Below are 16878 nucleotides of genomic sequence, written 5' to 3'. Positions count from 1 at the left end.
AAATACCTATTATCTAACATATTGAACGCCCCCTTTGCCAACCCTAAATTTATGCTTTATGATAATCTGGCCAGTGTTCCTTTTTTTTTTTTTTTTGCGATTACATAGCACAATGCACACACTCACAATGCACACACTCACCCCTATGAATTTGGTCCGTGTTCTGCGCTAGCTAGGATTGACAAACTTGAACATTTTGTTTTGATGCATGGATTACCATGCCTAATAGGCTAATACAAATAATATATAATATGGTGGCAACTGGCAAGTGTTTTTGATGCAAAGTATGCATGGGTTAGTTGTATATATTCTCAGGGACACCAGAATCGGAGACATACACGGTTGTAACGTACACTTGCACCTAAACACGCAATTAATACTCTTTAATCGACGGATATGATTTGTTTAATCAATAGCCAGAATTAAAATAACAAGTCCGCAGTCCGGCCCGTACATACTCTTATTAGTTGTTGCGCTATCTTCCTATCTCTATGGTCAATGGTTGAGCCCTTGCTTTCCTCTAATTAAGGTTACATTACACACAACAAGCTCCTGTCCAAACTTCTGACCCCGCCGGCTCTCCCAGTCCCAGCCCGGAGCTTTCACATTTTTCCTTCTTCATCTTTTGAAGAGTGTCCCCCCTTTGTCGACGCACTCCAACTCCATGACGCTGTCGCCACCGCAGCCGCCGCCCTCCTCCAGCCCGAGGCACGCAGCGATCCAGGAGCTCAGGAGGGGTACCCAGCTGGCGGAGCTGCTCAGGCAGCAGGTAGAGCTCATCCCGGAGCCTAACCGCCGTCACGCTGCAGTGGTCAACGTGGGCCAAATATCCATGGCTATGGAGTCGTCGCTCTCCATTCTCCAGTCTGAGATGGAGCACCCCTTCGTCTCCGAGGTCATGGCTGCGCCCACAGCCTACTCCGACGGAGGCACCAGCAGGCGGGACAGAAACGGTCCCGTGCCCCGTACAAGAAGGGTGAGGCACCGCCGAGGCATAGCTGGAGCTGAACTCCCGATGTGAGTACTACAAACCTATGCTTTTTACTGCGTCCTGCATGCTACAAGCCTACAAGCTACAGTAAGTGGTGTTATTAAGACATATAACTTGCATAGTTGCATATAACTTTATGTGGATCTGCATATGGGAAAATGAGTTAATTTGCAGATCTGTTATCAACTTATTTGGGCTTAAGGGAACTAATTCACGTCACAGTTTACTACTGTTTACTTCCTTGCTCCATTAGATCTGGAACTCGCTTTTGAGAGCGACGCGTTAAGAAAAATGGAACGTACTTAATAGTTTAGGCCTAGAGATTTCCAGATCTACATTACAATTTACAAAAAGGAAGAATATATTAGTTAGGTGTCTCTGGATCTTATTCTGTCCAAGTTCACATCTATACCATACATGTGCGCTTAATGCTCAATTAGGCGAGGATCAATATTTCATGGTTATATAGGTAGGAAAGTTTGTAAAAAGTCATGCAGTGAAATTACATTCTCTTTCTCCTCCATCCATGTTATTCAGCAAGGAGATACTGACTGAGGCACCAGAAAACGATCGTTTCCACTGGAGGAAATATGGTGAGAAGAATATCCTCTATGCTGAATATCCAAGGTATGTATCTTTGATGGAACTTCATAATGCATCACCAGCGTACTCTAGCTAAGTCACCATATTAGCAGATTAATTCGTCGTGAAAGATTATGATCATTCATCCGTTTTCTAATCCATCATGACACCTTTTACAAAGTACAAATACTATAGCTCGGTCAGCTTCCTTCTGCTTACACGTTTTTTTTTGGTCTTTGCTTCTCTAAAAAAGCAACTTTTCAGATAAGCATATCTTTGGTACATTGGATTTTAGCTTCTATCCTTGCACAAGTTTTTTTTTTTAATTCAGACCCAACAATTACTTATTCTATTTGGCCGGGGAGCTAGCTAGCTTCTGCTACCTTAATAAGGATAACTCATCTTGTGTGGACTATGGAGTAGTAGGAGCTTATTATGGTTCCAATATTATAGCTGGACTTGGGCGATAGCTAAACTAAGGCCTTGTTAAATTTGTTTCAACTTGTAGATTGTAGATTGCAGCTTGTATACTTCTGTAACATCATTGCAAGCTGTAACCCGTGCACAATGTTTCCATCAAGTAGTGTACATTTATTTATACTGTTTCCAATTATCTGTTGTGAGTCATGCATATGTTTAGATTTCTGCGAATATATTATTGTAGTTATCTTCTAGTAAAAAAAGTTTAGAAATTAAAGGAGTATGGTATATATATTCTCTCCGTTCTTGAAACTAGATGGACATTTATTTTTTGTGAGTGGACCTATCTTGTTTGATGCAGTACTGTTCAAGATGTGTTATCCTTAAGGTCTTGTTTGAATGTTATAGTATTCACCTCAATCCACATGTGTTGGGGTGGATTTGAGGTGGAATTTAGTTTAAATTCCACTCCAATCAACTCCAACACAAATGGACTGATGCGAATCCGAGACTACATCCAAGCAAGGCCTAAAGAAAGACATAAGTTAGCCTAATGTAATAGGTTATCCTCTCGAGGAATCACAAGCTAGATTATCCTTTGAGAAAGCATATTTAAATGCATAGCATTATGAAGTTTATTTTAAACATGGTATAGATGCATGCATTCACATATATACATGCATGCATGCGCACAATGCACACACAAATATAGTTCATCTCTATGAGCATTTCTAAAAGACACTATGCTGGCTAGGGGTGGAATGTGGAAATGGTCAGATACGCATTGAATCGAATAGAAATGTCACTATTTACTATAATTTTTTTTGTTGAGGATGAATATGAAGGGAATACAACTGATCAGGTAGCTCATCTTTGTCATATAATTGAAATTAACATAATTAATCATATTAAACTACATACATTAGTTATATAGATTTAATTAAATTCTCTTTATATATTGTTATTAATATTGTTAGCCATTACTTTTAAATAGTTTCAATTGGTACATATTAATAATATAATAAAATGAATATAAATATATAGTCATTAGTCACATGAATAACTTTTAGATAGTTTCACCTGTATCGGAAATCCATCCATTCTTTTCATTATGTATCTAGAATTGCATGGAGAAAAATGATATAAAATAGATTTATACACATCCATTTAGTATCTATAGTAGAAATAAATATGAATATAGATGTTCATATTATAAGTTTTAGCGAATATAGATTCAAATAATTAGGATTTCATTCATTTCCATCTGCCCGTAGATGTTGAGATTTAACAAACTCACCTAGGTGCCTTTACTATTGAGAGCATGACACCTCCGCTGAAAGAATAAATAGTCGTAAATACGTGCACCCGTTCGGATTCGGAGAGTTGACATGTACATAAAATGTCGTTATCAGCCTGTCAACAATCTCTACTTCTAACTTATTATTGGCATGCTTTAATTTTCTCACTCGGAAAAAAGAAGTTTATTTCAAGATTTATATATGTTCATACTGTCGATCGGTTACTAATTTGCAGGTTATACTACAAGTGCGGTTACAGCGATGACCACAAGTGCCCAGCAAAGAAATACGTGCAGCAGCAAAGCAACAGCTACCCTCCACTTTTCTTGGTCACCCTGATCAACGAGCATACGTGCGACACCTTGTTCCGGGATAATGAGCCCAGCTCAAGCAGCAGTGGTTCGCAGGTTCTCGACTTCACAAAGGCATCGCTTTCTCCTCCATTGATGGCCGCTGCCTCAGAGTTGAAGAAAGATGAAGAAGACAGTATTTCTGTGTCTGTGCACAGATATTCGTATTCGTATGATGAGTACTAGCTAGTCGTCTTCGTTGCCCACGATGTCGGCAGATGCATTCCAGATCATCAGGTAGATTTATCCTTGGGACCCGGGTGGTACGGTAGCGCACTCAGGGATATTATTATCATATAGATAGTGCATACCGAGTTTCCAAGCAGGCAAGCAGATTCACGCGGCAAGAGTTAGTAGCTTGGCATATGCACTTGACGTTTGATTAAGGATTTCAAAGTACCCACCAGATCCAATCCCACGCATTTAATTATTTTCTCATTTCAGGGATCAATCACAAGCTGGTCTCGGTGGGTGGGGTTTGATGGAGGGCCAGGTCATTTTTTCTCTCTTAATCTGTCCTAAGAAACTACAGAAATAAATCGATCTCCTTATATTTGATTTGTGGACGACGGAGAGAGTACGAATATGATCAGACACTATTGTAAAAAACAGTCGCTGCAAAGTAAAGCTTTTTTAGAGACAGCTATAATAGTTACAGAGGCGGCTGTATGCTCTGGCCACCTCTACTTTTCCATCTTCCGAGAATCCATTTTTAAGAACGGACCGAACCAGGCCACACACCCCCTAGAGACGGATTACTAGAGGCGAGTCAAAATTCAGCCACCTCTAGAAATTATTTTACATAATATGTAAATCAGGCAAAAGAATAGCAAAATAATACTCCTATGTCCCAAAATAAAAGTCATTCTTGCTTCCCAAAAAATTGTCTTTTTTAACTTTGACCAATTATATATAAAATAATATTAATATTTATAATATATAATTAGTATCATTAGATAGATCGTTTAATATACTTTATAATAAATTTATTTGGAGATATAAATATTTTAAAGTTGAGAAAGTTTGACTTATATATATCCCATAACGACTTCTATTGTGGGACGGAGAGAGTAAGTCGGACATCACAAGTTACACGAAATACACACGCATGTGGCTTCCTCCCTTACGTACCCCAGACTGGTTTTCTCCCGTCGGTAGGTACCTTCCCCTTCGACTCTGCGTCTTCCGTCAGGGGCTCATGACCATTCCTCGCGTGCACTGAAATCCCGTCAGGAAAAGTCCCTCCCGTCGGTTGGTGCTGTCACGGGGAGTCTGACCATCAATTGTGGCTTTGTTCGCGCGCTGCAAGCAGGCATCTGGCCCACACAACAGAGGAAGCGTGCTGCGCGCGGCTACGGAGAGAAAGCGCATGGGAGGGGTTCAATATTTCACGGCCACGCTCATGACTTTACTTTCCCCAAATTTTTCATCTTCGTCTGCCGCCCCATCCGCACTCTCCACCTCGCTTGCGTCCTGCCCCTCACCCTCACCATGCCGCAGCCATCTAGCTGTAACACCTCGGGTGTTACGAGCTGACTTAGCACCTAAGTTAAGGTCTCGGAGAAATTAAGCTGAACGGGTTTTCAAATTTTTAACAAGTTAGAACCGTATGAAACGGGAAAGCGATCTTGGTAAACAAAAACAAGATATAACTTGTGTATAGTGTTTATATAAAATGATAAGCGAATAGGGTAGATAAGAATGCAACTGTAATTTTCAAAAGTGAATATTGTAACTAGGGTTTTTAGAAGCTCAAACATCGAATCCGTGATTTAACGGAAACTTTCATTGAATCGGCAAGAATTTGGATTGTGTTTAAAATATTATTTTTGACAAATTAAATTGAGTAAAATAGTTAAAAGGTGCTCAGATGTTTTGCTCCTATGAGTTAGTAGGAAGTATGGGCTATTGCAGGGAGTACGAGTTGGTCGAGGTTAATAGGGTTAGGCCTTTTAGAAATTAGGGTAAAAGTGTTAAAAGTTGCTTAGCTCTAATCGAAGCTTTCGACTTTTCGAAGTCGGAAAAAGGAAATAGACAATGCCGTTTTGACATCCAAATTCTAACAAAAATTGTTAGGCACCAACTTAACGTTCTTGTACCGTTGGTTGTCCCTGAGTGTGCACTTGAGCATGGCTTAGATTGTAGTGGTCTTGGGTGTTACGATACCCTTGTAAATTTGCTCTAACTTCGTTAAAACGTGTCTGAATCGTGTTGTTGGCGCTCCGTTCATGAACGGACGTTTAGAGCGACGAGCCTATGTTGGCATACATCTATCTTCTCCTCTAGTTGCTCCTGCTCTTGTTGATTGCTTTACCAGATAGTTGGCACTGCTGGCTATAGGATAGAGAAATTAGTTGAACTTCATCCGGGATCGTTAGCAGTTTTTTGCTCGCTTTAAAAACCGTGCTTAGCACCGTTGGTCCCATGGGCGCGGTCACCATCCGAGCGCGAGCGCTACCGCTGCATAGTTCCAACTGTGGCCAGCATGCGGCTGGCTGACACCACGCAGCCTTGCCCCGGGCGACGGTCGGTCCCAGCTGGCTGCGACTGGTCCCACTACTGCACGCGTGTCGCGCTCGCACGGCTGGCCTCTAGGCCGCGACGTGGTTGCGGCTGCATTGCGCGATCGACATGGTGCTCGGCTCGTCCCTCGTCCTACCTACCTGCCTAGTCCTTAAGCTGGAACCTTGCCGTCGTGATGAGTCAGGGTCGGACGCAGCGGCGATGGGACGCTTCCCTGCCCTATTTTGCCCGTGATCTCACTTGGGTCCGCTGCTTGTTACTATGAAGATCGCGCCAAGCCGCCTGGTCTCGTCACCTATGTGCACGAGCTCGCTCTGCCATCGCCGACCGGAGCCCCACTTTAACACGCCCTACCGCTCGAGCTCATCCACATGATTTTCCCCATGACGTGGCCTCAGCTTAGGCACCGCGCCCCACCTTTCAAATTCGCCTAGCCCATGGTTTCTCAGCCCATCTCCTCACGTCAGTAAGTAGAAGGGAGAGCTAGCTTGCCACCTCAACCGCATCTGGCCATGGTAGAGTCCTACGCCGTGACAATTCGGTGATTAGCTCGTCATGGGCCATGTTCACCGTCGTGACCTTGGACTAGGGAGAGAGGTAGGATTGGAGCGGTAATAGTTCAATTGCTTGTGGCTTTGAACTCGCCTTGACTCACGCCCACTAGTGCTCGTGCAGTTTTGGCCAGGAAGCTCGCCATCGGTGCAATGACGCGCCGGTGCCATGCTCAGAACGCCGCTGCGTGGATCAGTCGCACGTGGCTAGGCCATCTTGGCACCCCTACGCCTCAGCCACCACCATAGCTCGAATCCTGGTGAGCTACTGGTGCTTATTTGCAAACCCCTTCCCTCCGATGGTGCCATAGGTCATCGGGACGGACGTGCCGCCGTCGCGATTAGTCGCATACCACTATGGCTCTCGATAGTGCACCACCGACCCTCTAATCGTCGCCTACCCCTAAGGGTTTAGCCGTAGGTAGTGGTCGGTTCGTGGTTGCTGTCGCGGTAAGTCTAGCGTGACCGGTGCAGCCGCCGTTGCCGCCACGCGCGGACACGCCAGGAACCGCCCCGTTGTGAAGGCAGCTCTTTTCGAGGTGTTTTGTGCAAAGACCTAGTCTAGAGAAACAGTACCTCACTGTGTCGTTTGATTTCTAAAGAGCACAGGCCCTCCTTTGCAAAAATGGTTGCGCGCGCGGGCTCTCCCGCCTTAGGCCGTTGCTGGGCCAGCTGTTGCGCGCGGCCACGCCTCGCGTTGGGCTGCTAGGCCGAGTAAGTGGCCGCCGACCCTTTTCTTTTCTAAAGCGTTTCCTAATTTAATTGCTAAAAGCAAACTTGTAAATTCAATAGAAAATTTTGTAGTTAACCAAAAATTATGAAACCAATTTTGTTAAGTTTATAAAATTATGATCCACCTACTAGTATATTTTGTTCACCTAATTTCATAATACTTTCAAGAGTAACCGAATTAACTTGAATACTTAATATTGCGAAAACACTAACCGATAGGAATTGCTTGGCAAATTGGTAGTAGTGTTGGCTCTCGATTTTTTACACCAAAATCCTAATATCCTAATATTTTTTAGGCGCCTACGGTAATTTTTGCGGCTCCAGAATAATTGTTTTGCTATATATATATATAAATACTTTGGAATGGTATAACTAAAATACTGTGGTAAAATAGCATGTTGTCGACAATATGAGTACGTAGCTTAGTACTTAGTCATTAAAGTCAGCTCGTTGGCTTAGCAATGTAATCATATTTTAGAGTGGCGATTGTCGTGATTATTTACATTTCCACGCTACATCCACGAATGTCATAATAGGAACCACGATGGATCATGGAGTTGACCAGAGTAGCAGAAAAGATGGCATCTGGATGATTGTGTCGCCACAATGGAATGCTAACAGTTGGTTATATCCTACCCAGACAAGTCCCGGTGCATAACCCCTATTATTCTGCACTTTAATTTATGCTTGTGCATTAAGTTTTAAGGAATTAAATGAAAACCACTTGCACATATATCCTTATCCTATGAGTCCTACTAGTATGTCAGAATCGTGTAGATGGCTATGCTATAGGATTCGGTAGAAGTGAGTGATTATCTATCACTCGTGAGAGATAGAAAAGATATTGTTGTTGTTATTATATTACTATCACATGGAATATATATATGGATGATAATTGGAGATCGGGCGGAAAGGTACTTTGGATCTGGACTTGGTTAGGCATTCGAGCGAGGCTCGGATTGCATTTGTTCCACCTGTGTCGATTGAGGACCGTCCGTTGCTGTGTGTAGGATCTACTGGAAGATAAAGAAGGCCTAGAGGGGGGTGAATAGGCCTATAAAAATTTAACTTGAAACTCTGTTAGAACAAAGGGCGGCACTGCCGGCCTTATATGGTGTCACTGCCGCTCTACGAAAAATACTCTAACACAGTTGAGATTTAACAGAGATAAACCTGACCCCACTAGCTGCTTAATCCTGCAATATAGAGTCAAGATCCAGTTTGAAGACCGGATACCATAGAAACTTCACACAAAGGTGAATCGAGAAACTAAACCCTAACAACAGCTAGCAATAATATAAACAGCAAGTATAGTGAAGAAGAAGCACGCAAGACACAAGATTTATCTCGTGGTTCAGCTCACCACTAAGGTTTGCCTAAGTCCACATTGTTGAGGAAGCCACAAAAGGCTTGAGCTTGCCACAAAGGCTTGCTTTACCCTCGTTCTCAAATCAAGAGAGTGAACTCTTGAAGTGAGGGGTGATTTCTTAGCTTTCAAGTGAGGTTACAAACCTTCCAAGGCTACCACACGAGTTGGCAAGCACAAGGGCGACGCCTAGCCAGCTAGGAGCAAGCTCCAAGAGTAACAAACCATAGAACCGCCGGCCAAACGTGAACCAAATACTCTTAGACTTTGAGAATCAGTGGATCTCCTCTCCAATCGAGTTTTGTTGTCTTTTCTCTCAAGTTTTGATGGTTGGAATCAAGGGTTAGCTTGAGGGATGGAGGAGCAACAATGGAGGAGAGGGATGAGCTTTGGTTCTGTCTATTTTAGAGCAGAGTGACTCAGTGAAGAAGATGACCATTGTGGGCCGGGTCTAAAGGGTATAAATACCCCCTGAGCCCAACGGTCAGTTAAGGGCGGCACTGTCGCTCTTAACAGGGCGGCACTGCCGCCCTAGCCAAAACAGGTAGTATGATGTGAAATTTGGCTGGCTATTTTGACTAGGTGGGAGGATGTAAATATGTGAATTTGTATATTTGATTCAATAGTTGACCAACTGTCCTAAAGTCCCTCTTGATAGTACGGCTTTTCCTAAACTCAAATTCAGAACATAAAAGAATTTAAACCTCCTTTGAGCTCGGTCTGGCCACCTTTTGTAATTACGACACCTGCAACCTGTACATTATCCTCATTCTTTGATTCCCTGCTTGTCATCTCGATAAATCTCATTAGTCCTCTAATTTGGTGGTCATCAATGCCAAAACCCACAATAGGGCTTGATTGCACTTACAATCTTCTCCTTTTTGGTAATTGATGACAACCCAATTAGAGCTTACAAATGATATAAAATCTAAACTGAGATTTTTCGAATCATGGGTGTAGGAGCCTCCCCCTAAATATGTGAATAGAGATTTGAATTCTCAATCTGACATAAGAGGCCATGATTCACATTTTAGGTGTGATGGAGAACCTCTCCCTACATCCATGCCTGCTGTGGGGTGCTGAACAAAGTGTCACAGGAATAAACATGATGCATGTGATAGTTTATTTCAGTTTAGGCACCTAAGATTCTGGCTGATGCAGCACAAGGCGGCACTACAGGCCCCATAGGGTGGCACTACCGTCTTGACCATGTCAGTTAGATAGCAATCAGATTTCTACAGCAGATAATATGAATATACAACAGTTTAAACTGAGTATGACAAGCTAAAACAATAACCATGAATACATGTACCTAACTACTCAACGGATCTGAACATCAAGCGCAGCAGCAGAGAATATATGGCGTCGAAAAACTATTGACCCCTCTAATTTTCTCCCCCTTTGGCATCAAATACCAAAAAGAGAAGAAAAAAGAAGAGAAGTCACTCATCACTGTCGGAGTCAACGCGGGCACGTCCGGCAACATGGGTATGCGAAGTGAAGCGTGCTGAACGTCATGGTGGTGCAGCCCCAACTAAAGTAGAAGGCCCTGCCTGATCCGTCGAAGGACGCGGTCTCCTAGAGTATGTGCAAAGCAAAGCTGCTTGTACCTGTGGATCGGCCTCTGTAGGGTGAATCTCTCCACCAAGGTCCTGCTGCAATGGAGGCTCCTCAAAATGCTACCCCTGTGGGTATCTATAGTACTGACTGGATGGCTCATATGAGTGCTCATGCTGCTGATCATCCTGCTACTCATCATGGTGCTTATGTGACTGATCCTGCTCCTCATCAGAAGAAGAAAGGCGAGGCAAGTCAGGAAACCGAGGTGGCGACTGCACTGGTGGAAGTGGTGGTAGCCCTGCCATCTCCCTAGCATGCCTCACAGCTTCCCTGTTCTCCATTCTATCCTCATAAACAGTCTGTGAAGTATATGCACAATGAGCAAAGATTGCCTTCATCCATGCACTCATCTTTCCTCACTTTAATTTCTTCTTTTGTTCCCTAGCCCTGGACGGCTCATGAATATCTCTCTATGTAGCCCTAGAAGTGTGAAGACCTGCTGCCCCACTACCTCCGAGTCCTCCAAAACTAGTGTGCTGAGTAGCTGAACCAAGTCCCCCTAAGCCACCATGGGTTTTCTTGATCTTGTAAACAGTATGCTCACAATCCTTAGGGAACCACATGCCAGTCACTCTCTCAATCATAAACATGAGGTAAGGAGCATAGGGCAAAGATCTCCTCCCATCATCTATGGCATATGCTAGCTCAACCCAAATGAATCTTGGAACATTAAACTTTTCACTGCTAGGAAACCTAGACCCACACATTAGTAATATAGCCATTCAAATCTGTTGCATTGTCTTTAAGGTTGAGAGTGATAATGAAGAGATTGTTCATGATGTAACAAAAGCTCTTGAGCTTTGTCCTTGACCAATCAGGAACTGCAAGATTTTGATCCTCCCACATGAAGCTTACTTCCATTGGCTCAAAACGACGCTCATTATGTATCCTCTCATATCCCCTATGGATGTGACCAAAGCCAAGAATACAACAAAAAGTGACAAAATCAATGCGATAATGTCGCCCATCAGTCATCCAATGAAGCTCATCTATTTCCTTGTTCTAAAAGTAAGTGGCATGAAACTGAGCAATAATCTCCCTGTTCCAATCATACCTGAAACTCATGATGTCTGTCATCTCAAAGCGGTCACAGGTCTTGATTGCTGTAGCAAACTGATGATCATTCCTGCTCTCCAAGTCACCAAAGTCAATGTACTGCATCTTGCTAATCTTGCCCTTTGACTTGGATAGAATGGCTGTAGTATAAAAATTAGATTAGAAAGCATTCCAAAATCTATAATCAATGCCATTGGATCTGTCAGAGGAGTATGGATCAATCTCTCTAGCTTCACCTGTCTTCTTCCAACTCATGGAATAATCAACAACTCTATGACCATCACTGTTTTGTGGAGGTATGAGGTCGAACCTATCAGTGTTATCTCTCATGTAGCTGCTATCAAACTCTAAAAGATGTAAAGGAGAATCAAGCCACACACGAATGGTTCTTCCCATCCTCTGAATATTTTCCTCTTCAGCAAGGTCTTCATCAAGATTTCTGTCTCTGTAAGTATAGCTTGCCTGTCCCCTGCCTCTCTTGACCTTTTGCTTGGTTGTCAGTACTTTCCTCTTTCCTTGGTCCATCTATGCAATTAAATGAGACTTGATAAGAAATTGTATAAGATAATGAGTTAGACACAGCTGCAAGCTTAACAAGAAAAAGAATTTTGAAGATGAATCAGGAAGCTTTGCTGGATTTGGAATCAGCATGGTAGGGTGGCACTGCCGCCGCCTGAGACTGGCATTGCCGCCCTCAGTTGCTTCACTATTTCATCTTCAATTTTCTCGTTCTGGTTAAATCCTATTTCCAACATTGTCTAACAATTTCAGAATCACAGTCGAAGCAAATAATACATGAAACCCTAGCCATGAATTTGAAAGATTGAGTACGAAAATTTTAGTAACAATTTTTTATAAATGAATCCAATCCATTCTGAACTTCATTGGATTTGTGAGATTGAGTATAGCAGTTAGAATCTGCTAGGGATGCTATTAATGGTCCCATGGGCGGCATTGCTGCTCTCCCCAAAATCATCCAACCGGTGAAATCCAAAATCAACTCGATTCAACCATCAAAAACCTTTCTAAACCCTTCATACTCCCCCTGGAAACTGAAATCCATGACTAAAAGCTTCACATTGCATAGATCGAAAAGGGGTTAGGGTTTCACCTTGCTTCCAAACCATTGGAGTGGAGGGAGAAGAGAAGAAACGGCTCGGCCAAGAGCCTCCTGTAGTGACCAACGAAGAATGGACTAGGTCGGCTGCAGGAGCAGCACTGTCGGAGTGGCAGGTCGCGAAGAACGGTCGGCTAGGAGAGAAGGAGAGAGTTGGGTCGGGGGCCAGAGAAGGAATAAGTAGAAGAAAACGGGCCCCGCAACCCAGCCAAAATTGGCTGAAAACGGATCAGTTTCCAGAGAGCGGCACTGCCGATCAGGATGGGCGGCACTGTCGCCCTGCCAATTTTGCAGGGATTACGCTTAAACTTTATGACCTCCTTCACCTCGGATATGGATATATATTCTATAAATATCATGACTAGTAAGCAATCAACAATACAGACAATGGTCATGACACTTAGTTGGCCTTTTGAAATGATTTTGAAACATAATATAATATCTTTTTAAATTATTTTCCTACTTCACTAGGTAGTCAAACAGAGATGTGCTATATTTCAAACCAAGTTACGAGAATCAAGTATATTTAGCTCACTACACAAAGCACAAAACCTTGACTCATCGAGAGGCTTAGTGAAGATATCGGCTAGTTGTTTTTCGATGCTCACATGACGAATTTCAATATCTCCTTTGGTTTCATGGTCCCTCAAGAAATAATGTCGGATGTCTATATGTTTGGTTCTTGAGTGGCTTACGGGATTGTTTGCAAGCTTTATGGCACTTTCATTATCACACAAGAGTGGGATTTTAGTGAATTGACATCCGTAATCACGAAGGGTTTGCCTCATCCAAAGTAGTTGAGCACAATATGCACCGGCTGCAACATACTCGACCTCAGCAGTGGAAAAGGCTACACAATTTTGCTTCTTAGAACTCCAAGACACTAGAGACCATCCAAGGAATTGACATGTCCCTGAAGTGCTTTTTCTATCTACCTTGCAACCGGCATAATCGGAATCCGAATAGCCAAGTAGATTGAACTTGGAGCCCTTAGGATACCACAAGCCAAGGTTAGGAGTGTGTACTAAATATCTCAAGATTCTTTTAACAGCCATTAAATGGCACTCTTTTGGGTTAGCTTGAAATCTAGCACACATGCACACACTAAGCATTATGTTCGGCCTAGATGCTCATAAGTAAAGTAAAGAGCCGATCATGGAACGATATACCTTGATATCGATGACTTTCCCTTCATTTAGATCATGATGTCCATTAGTTGGCATGGGAGTTTTGATAGGCTTGGCATTCACCATGTCGAACTTGTTGAGCATATCATGGGTGTATTTGGTTTGGCTAATGAACGTCCCTTCCTTCATTTGCTTGATTTGAAATCCAAGGAAGAATTTTAGCTCACCCATCATGGACATCTCAAATCTCTTAGTCATGGTCCTACTAAACTCATCACAATACTCATGATTAGTACTACCAAATATTATGTCATTGACATATATTTGGCACACAAATATATCATTTCTAACTTTGTGAGTAAAGAGTGTAGGGTCGGCTTTGCCTATTTCAAAGCCTTGTTTAAGCAAGAATTCCTTAAGGCATTCATTCCATGCTCTTGGTGCTTGCTTGAGCCCATAGAGCGCCTTTTGGAGTTTATATACATGGTGAGGAAATTTGGGATCTTCAAACCCCGGTGGCTGCTCCACATACACCAACTCTTGTATTGGGCCATTGAGGAATGCACTCTTGACATCCATTTGGTACAATTTGAAGTCATGATGAGCAGCAAAGGCTAGAAGCATTCGGATTGCCTCAAGTCTTGCCACTGGTGCATACGTTTCTTCAAAGTCCAAGCCCTCTACTTGAGTGAAGCCTTAGGCCACCAATCTTGCCTTGTTCCTTGTCACCACGCCATTTTCATCTTGCTTGTTGTGGAAGACCCATTTGGTACCAATGACATTGGTATTTGGCCTTTCCACTAATTTCCACACTTGATTTCTTTCAAAGTTGTTGAGCTCTTCTTGCATGGCCATGACCCAATCTGGATCTCCAAGTGCTTGTTCTACCTTGAGAGGTTCCAAAGAGGAAACAAACAAGTAATAGTGACAAAAAATTGCTAAATGTGAATGAGTTGTTACCCCCTTTCGAATACTTCCAAGGATGTTGTCAACGGGGTGATCCCGTTGTATAGTTTGACGTAGCCTTGGGTGCTCTACACCTCTCTGTTCCTCTTCTGAACTTCCAGCCTCTTCTTGTTCAAAGATAGACTCCAGGTTGAGTCCTTGAGTTGGTGGAGTAGGAGTTGAGGGAACTGCTGCTGAGGTAGATGGGGCGGCACTGCCGCCCTGCTGATGTTCAGCATATGAGTGCTGCCCTTGTCGATGGAGTATGTCAGTGGAAATTTGTGCAGCAGCAGCCTAGGGATCCTCATCATCAGTGGCTTGATCTTCTTGTGGCCTAATATCGCCTATAGCCATTTGCTTGATTGCCTCACATGGTGGATCCTCCTTTCCTATAACACTTGAATCAACTTGATCCACTTAAGAGCCATTAGATTCATCAAATGTCACATCTACCGTGACTTCAACTCTACCAATGGTTTTGTTGAAGACACTATAGGCATGCTCATTTGATCCATAACCAAGAAGAATGCCTTTATCAACTTTAGGTGTAAATTTAGAGGTTTTGGGTCTTTTATTAAGTATAAAACATTTGCACCCAAACACTCTAAAGTATGACACCTTAGGCTTGTTACCAGTTAGAAGCTCATATGAAGTCTTCTTGAGTTTCTTGTGTAAGTAGAGACGGTTGATGGCATGGCAAGCGGTATTGACGGCATCACTCCAAAAGAGGTCCGACATCTTGTATTCATCTAACATTGTCCTTGCCATATCAAGAAGTGTACGGTTCTTTCTCTCTACCACACCATTTTGTTGAGGTGTGCAAGGAGTTGAAAACTCATGCTTGATGCCCTCATTATCAAGAAACTCTTCAACTAGAGTGTTCTTGAATTCGGTCCCATTGTCACTTCTTATCTTCTTGATAGGAAGACCAAATTCCCTTTGTGCCCTTCTCACAAATATCTTGACTTTCTCTTGCACCTGGGACTTATCATAAACAAAGAATACCCAAGTGAACCGGGAATAATCATCAATAATAACTAAACCATATTTGTTACCCCCGATGCTTATGTAGGTGACCGGTCCAAAGAGATCCATGTGAATCAACTCCAGCGGTTGTGTGGTGGTCATGATGCTCTTTGGTGGGTGAGGTACACCTACTTGCTTTCCAGCTTGGCAAGCACTACAAATCCTGTCTTTCTCAAATTAAATATTGGTTAGTCCAAGAATGTGGTTGTCTTTTAGGAGTTTTGCCAAGTTCCTCATCCCAACATGAGCTAGTCGGCGATGCCATAGCCAACCCATGCTAGATTTTGCCACTAAATAGGTCTCAAGCTTAGCTTTTTCTTTGTTGAAATCAACTAGGTAGAGCTTGTTCTTGAGGTGACCCATAAAGACAATAGAGGAATCCTCCCTCTTAGAGACTTCCACACCCTTATCCATGAAAAGACAATTGTAGCCCATCTCACATAATTGAGAAACAGACAGCAGATTGTATTTCAAGGAATCAACATGTAAGACATTTGTAATTGAATGATCAAGTGTAATAGCTGCTTTACCAAGTCCAATCACACCCCCTTTTGAATTATCACCAAATATAATATTCTCATCTGAATTTGTAGTTGGGGAATATGATGCCACTAAATAGGTCTCAAGCTTAGCTTTTCCTTTGTTGAAATCAACTAGGTAGAGCTTGTTCTTGAGGTGACCCGTAAAGACAATAGAAGAATCCTCCCTCTTAGAGACTTCCACACCCTTATCCATGAAAAGACAATTGTAGCCCATCTCACATAATTGAGAAACAGACAGCAGATTGTATTTCAAGGAATCAACATGTAAGACATTTGTAATTGAATGATCAAGTGTAATAGCTGCTTTACCAAGTCCAATCACACCCCTTTTGAATTATCACCAAATATAATATTCTCATCTGAATTTGTAGTTGGGGAATATGATGAGAACATACTCCTTTCTCCGGTCATATGATTTGTACAGTTGCTGTCAAGCACCCAACTTGACCCATCGAAGAAGTACGCCTACAAAACAAGTTTAGTTCCTAGTTTTAGGTCCCCAAATATTCTTGGGGCCTTACATGTTAGTCACAAGAACTTTAGGAACCCAAATGGAAGCATTATGATAAACATTTCGACCATTGCCAACAAACTTGGCAAACACCTCCCCCTTGCTGTTGTGCTGCAAAACA

The 16878-nt window shown here is 42.7% G+C and overlaps 1 protein-coding gene across 1 annotated transcript; it reads left to right on the top strand.

Annotated features, from left to right (window-relative positions):
- Positions 1–664: 664 nt before the first annotated feature.
- Positions 665–3827, top strand: LOC136511647 (probable WRKY transcription factor 63). The gene is made up of 3 exons (XM_066505689.1): positions 665–1017; positions 1529–1618; positions 3527–3827. The coding sequence occupies exons 1-3, from the start codon at positions 665–667 to the stop codon at positions 3825–3827; spliced, it is 744 nt and encodes a 247-aa protein (XP_066361786.1).
- Positions 3828–16878: the final 13051 nt, after the last annotated feature.

Source organism: Miscanthus floridulus, chromosome 16 (genome assembly GCF_019320115.1).
Source record: "Miscanthus floridulus cultivar M001 chromosome 16, ASM1932011v1, whole genome shotgun sequence".
In the NCBI taxonomy this organism is placed as follows: Eukaryota; Viridiplantae; Streptophyta; class Magnoliopsida; order Poales; family Poaceae; genus Miscanthus; species Miscanthus floridulus.
This window is presented reverse-complemented; position numbering and strand designations above follow the sequence as displayed.

Coding starts and splice junctions, on each gene's coding strand:
- LOC136511647 (XM_066505689.1), top strand. CDS start 665: ATGACGCTGTCGCCACCGCAGCCGCCGCCCTCCTCCAGCCCGAGGCAC. Junction 1,018..1,528: donor GCTGGAGCTGAACTCCCGAT/GTGAGTACTACA, acceptor CATGTTATTCAG/CAAGGAGATACTGACTGAGG. Junction 1,619..3,526: donor CTCTATGCTGAATATCCAAG/GTATGTATCTTT, acceptor ACTAATTTGCAG/GTTATACTACAAGTGCGGTT.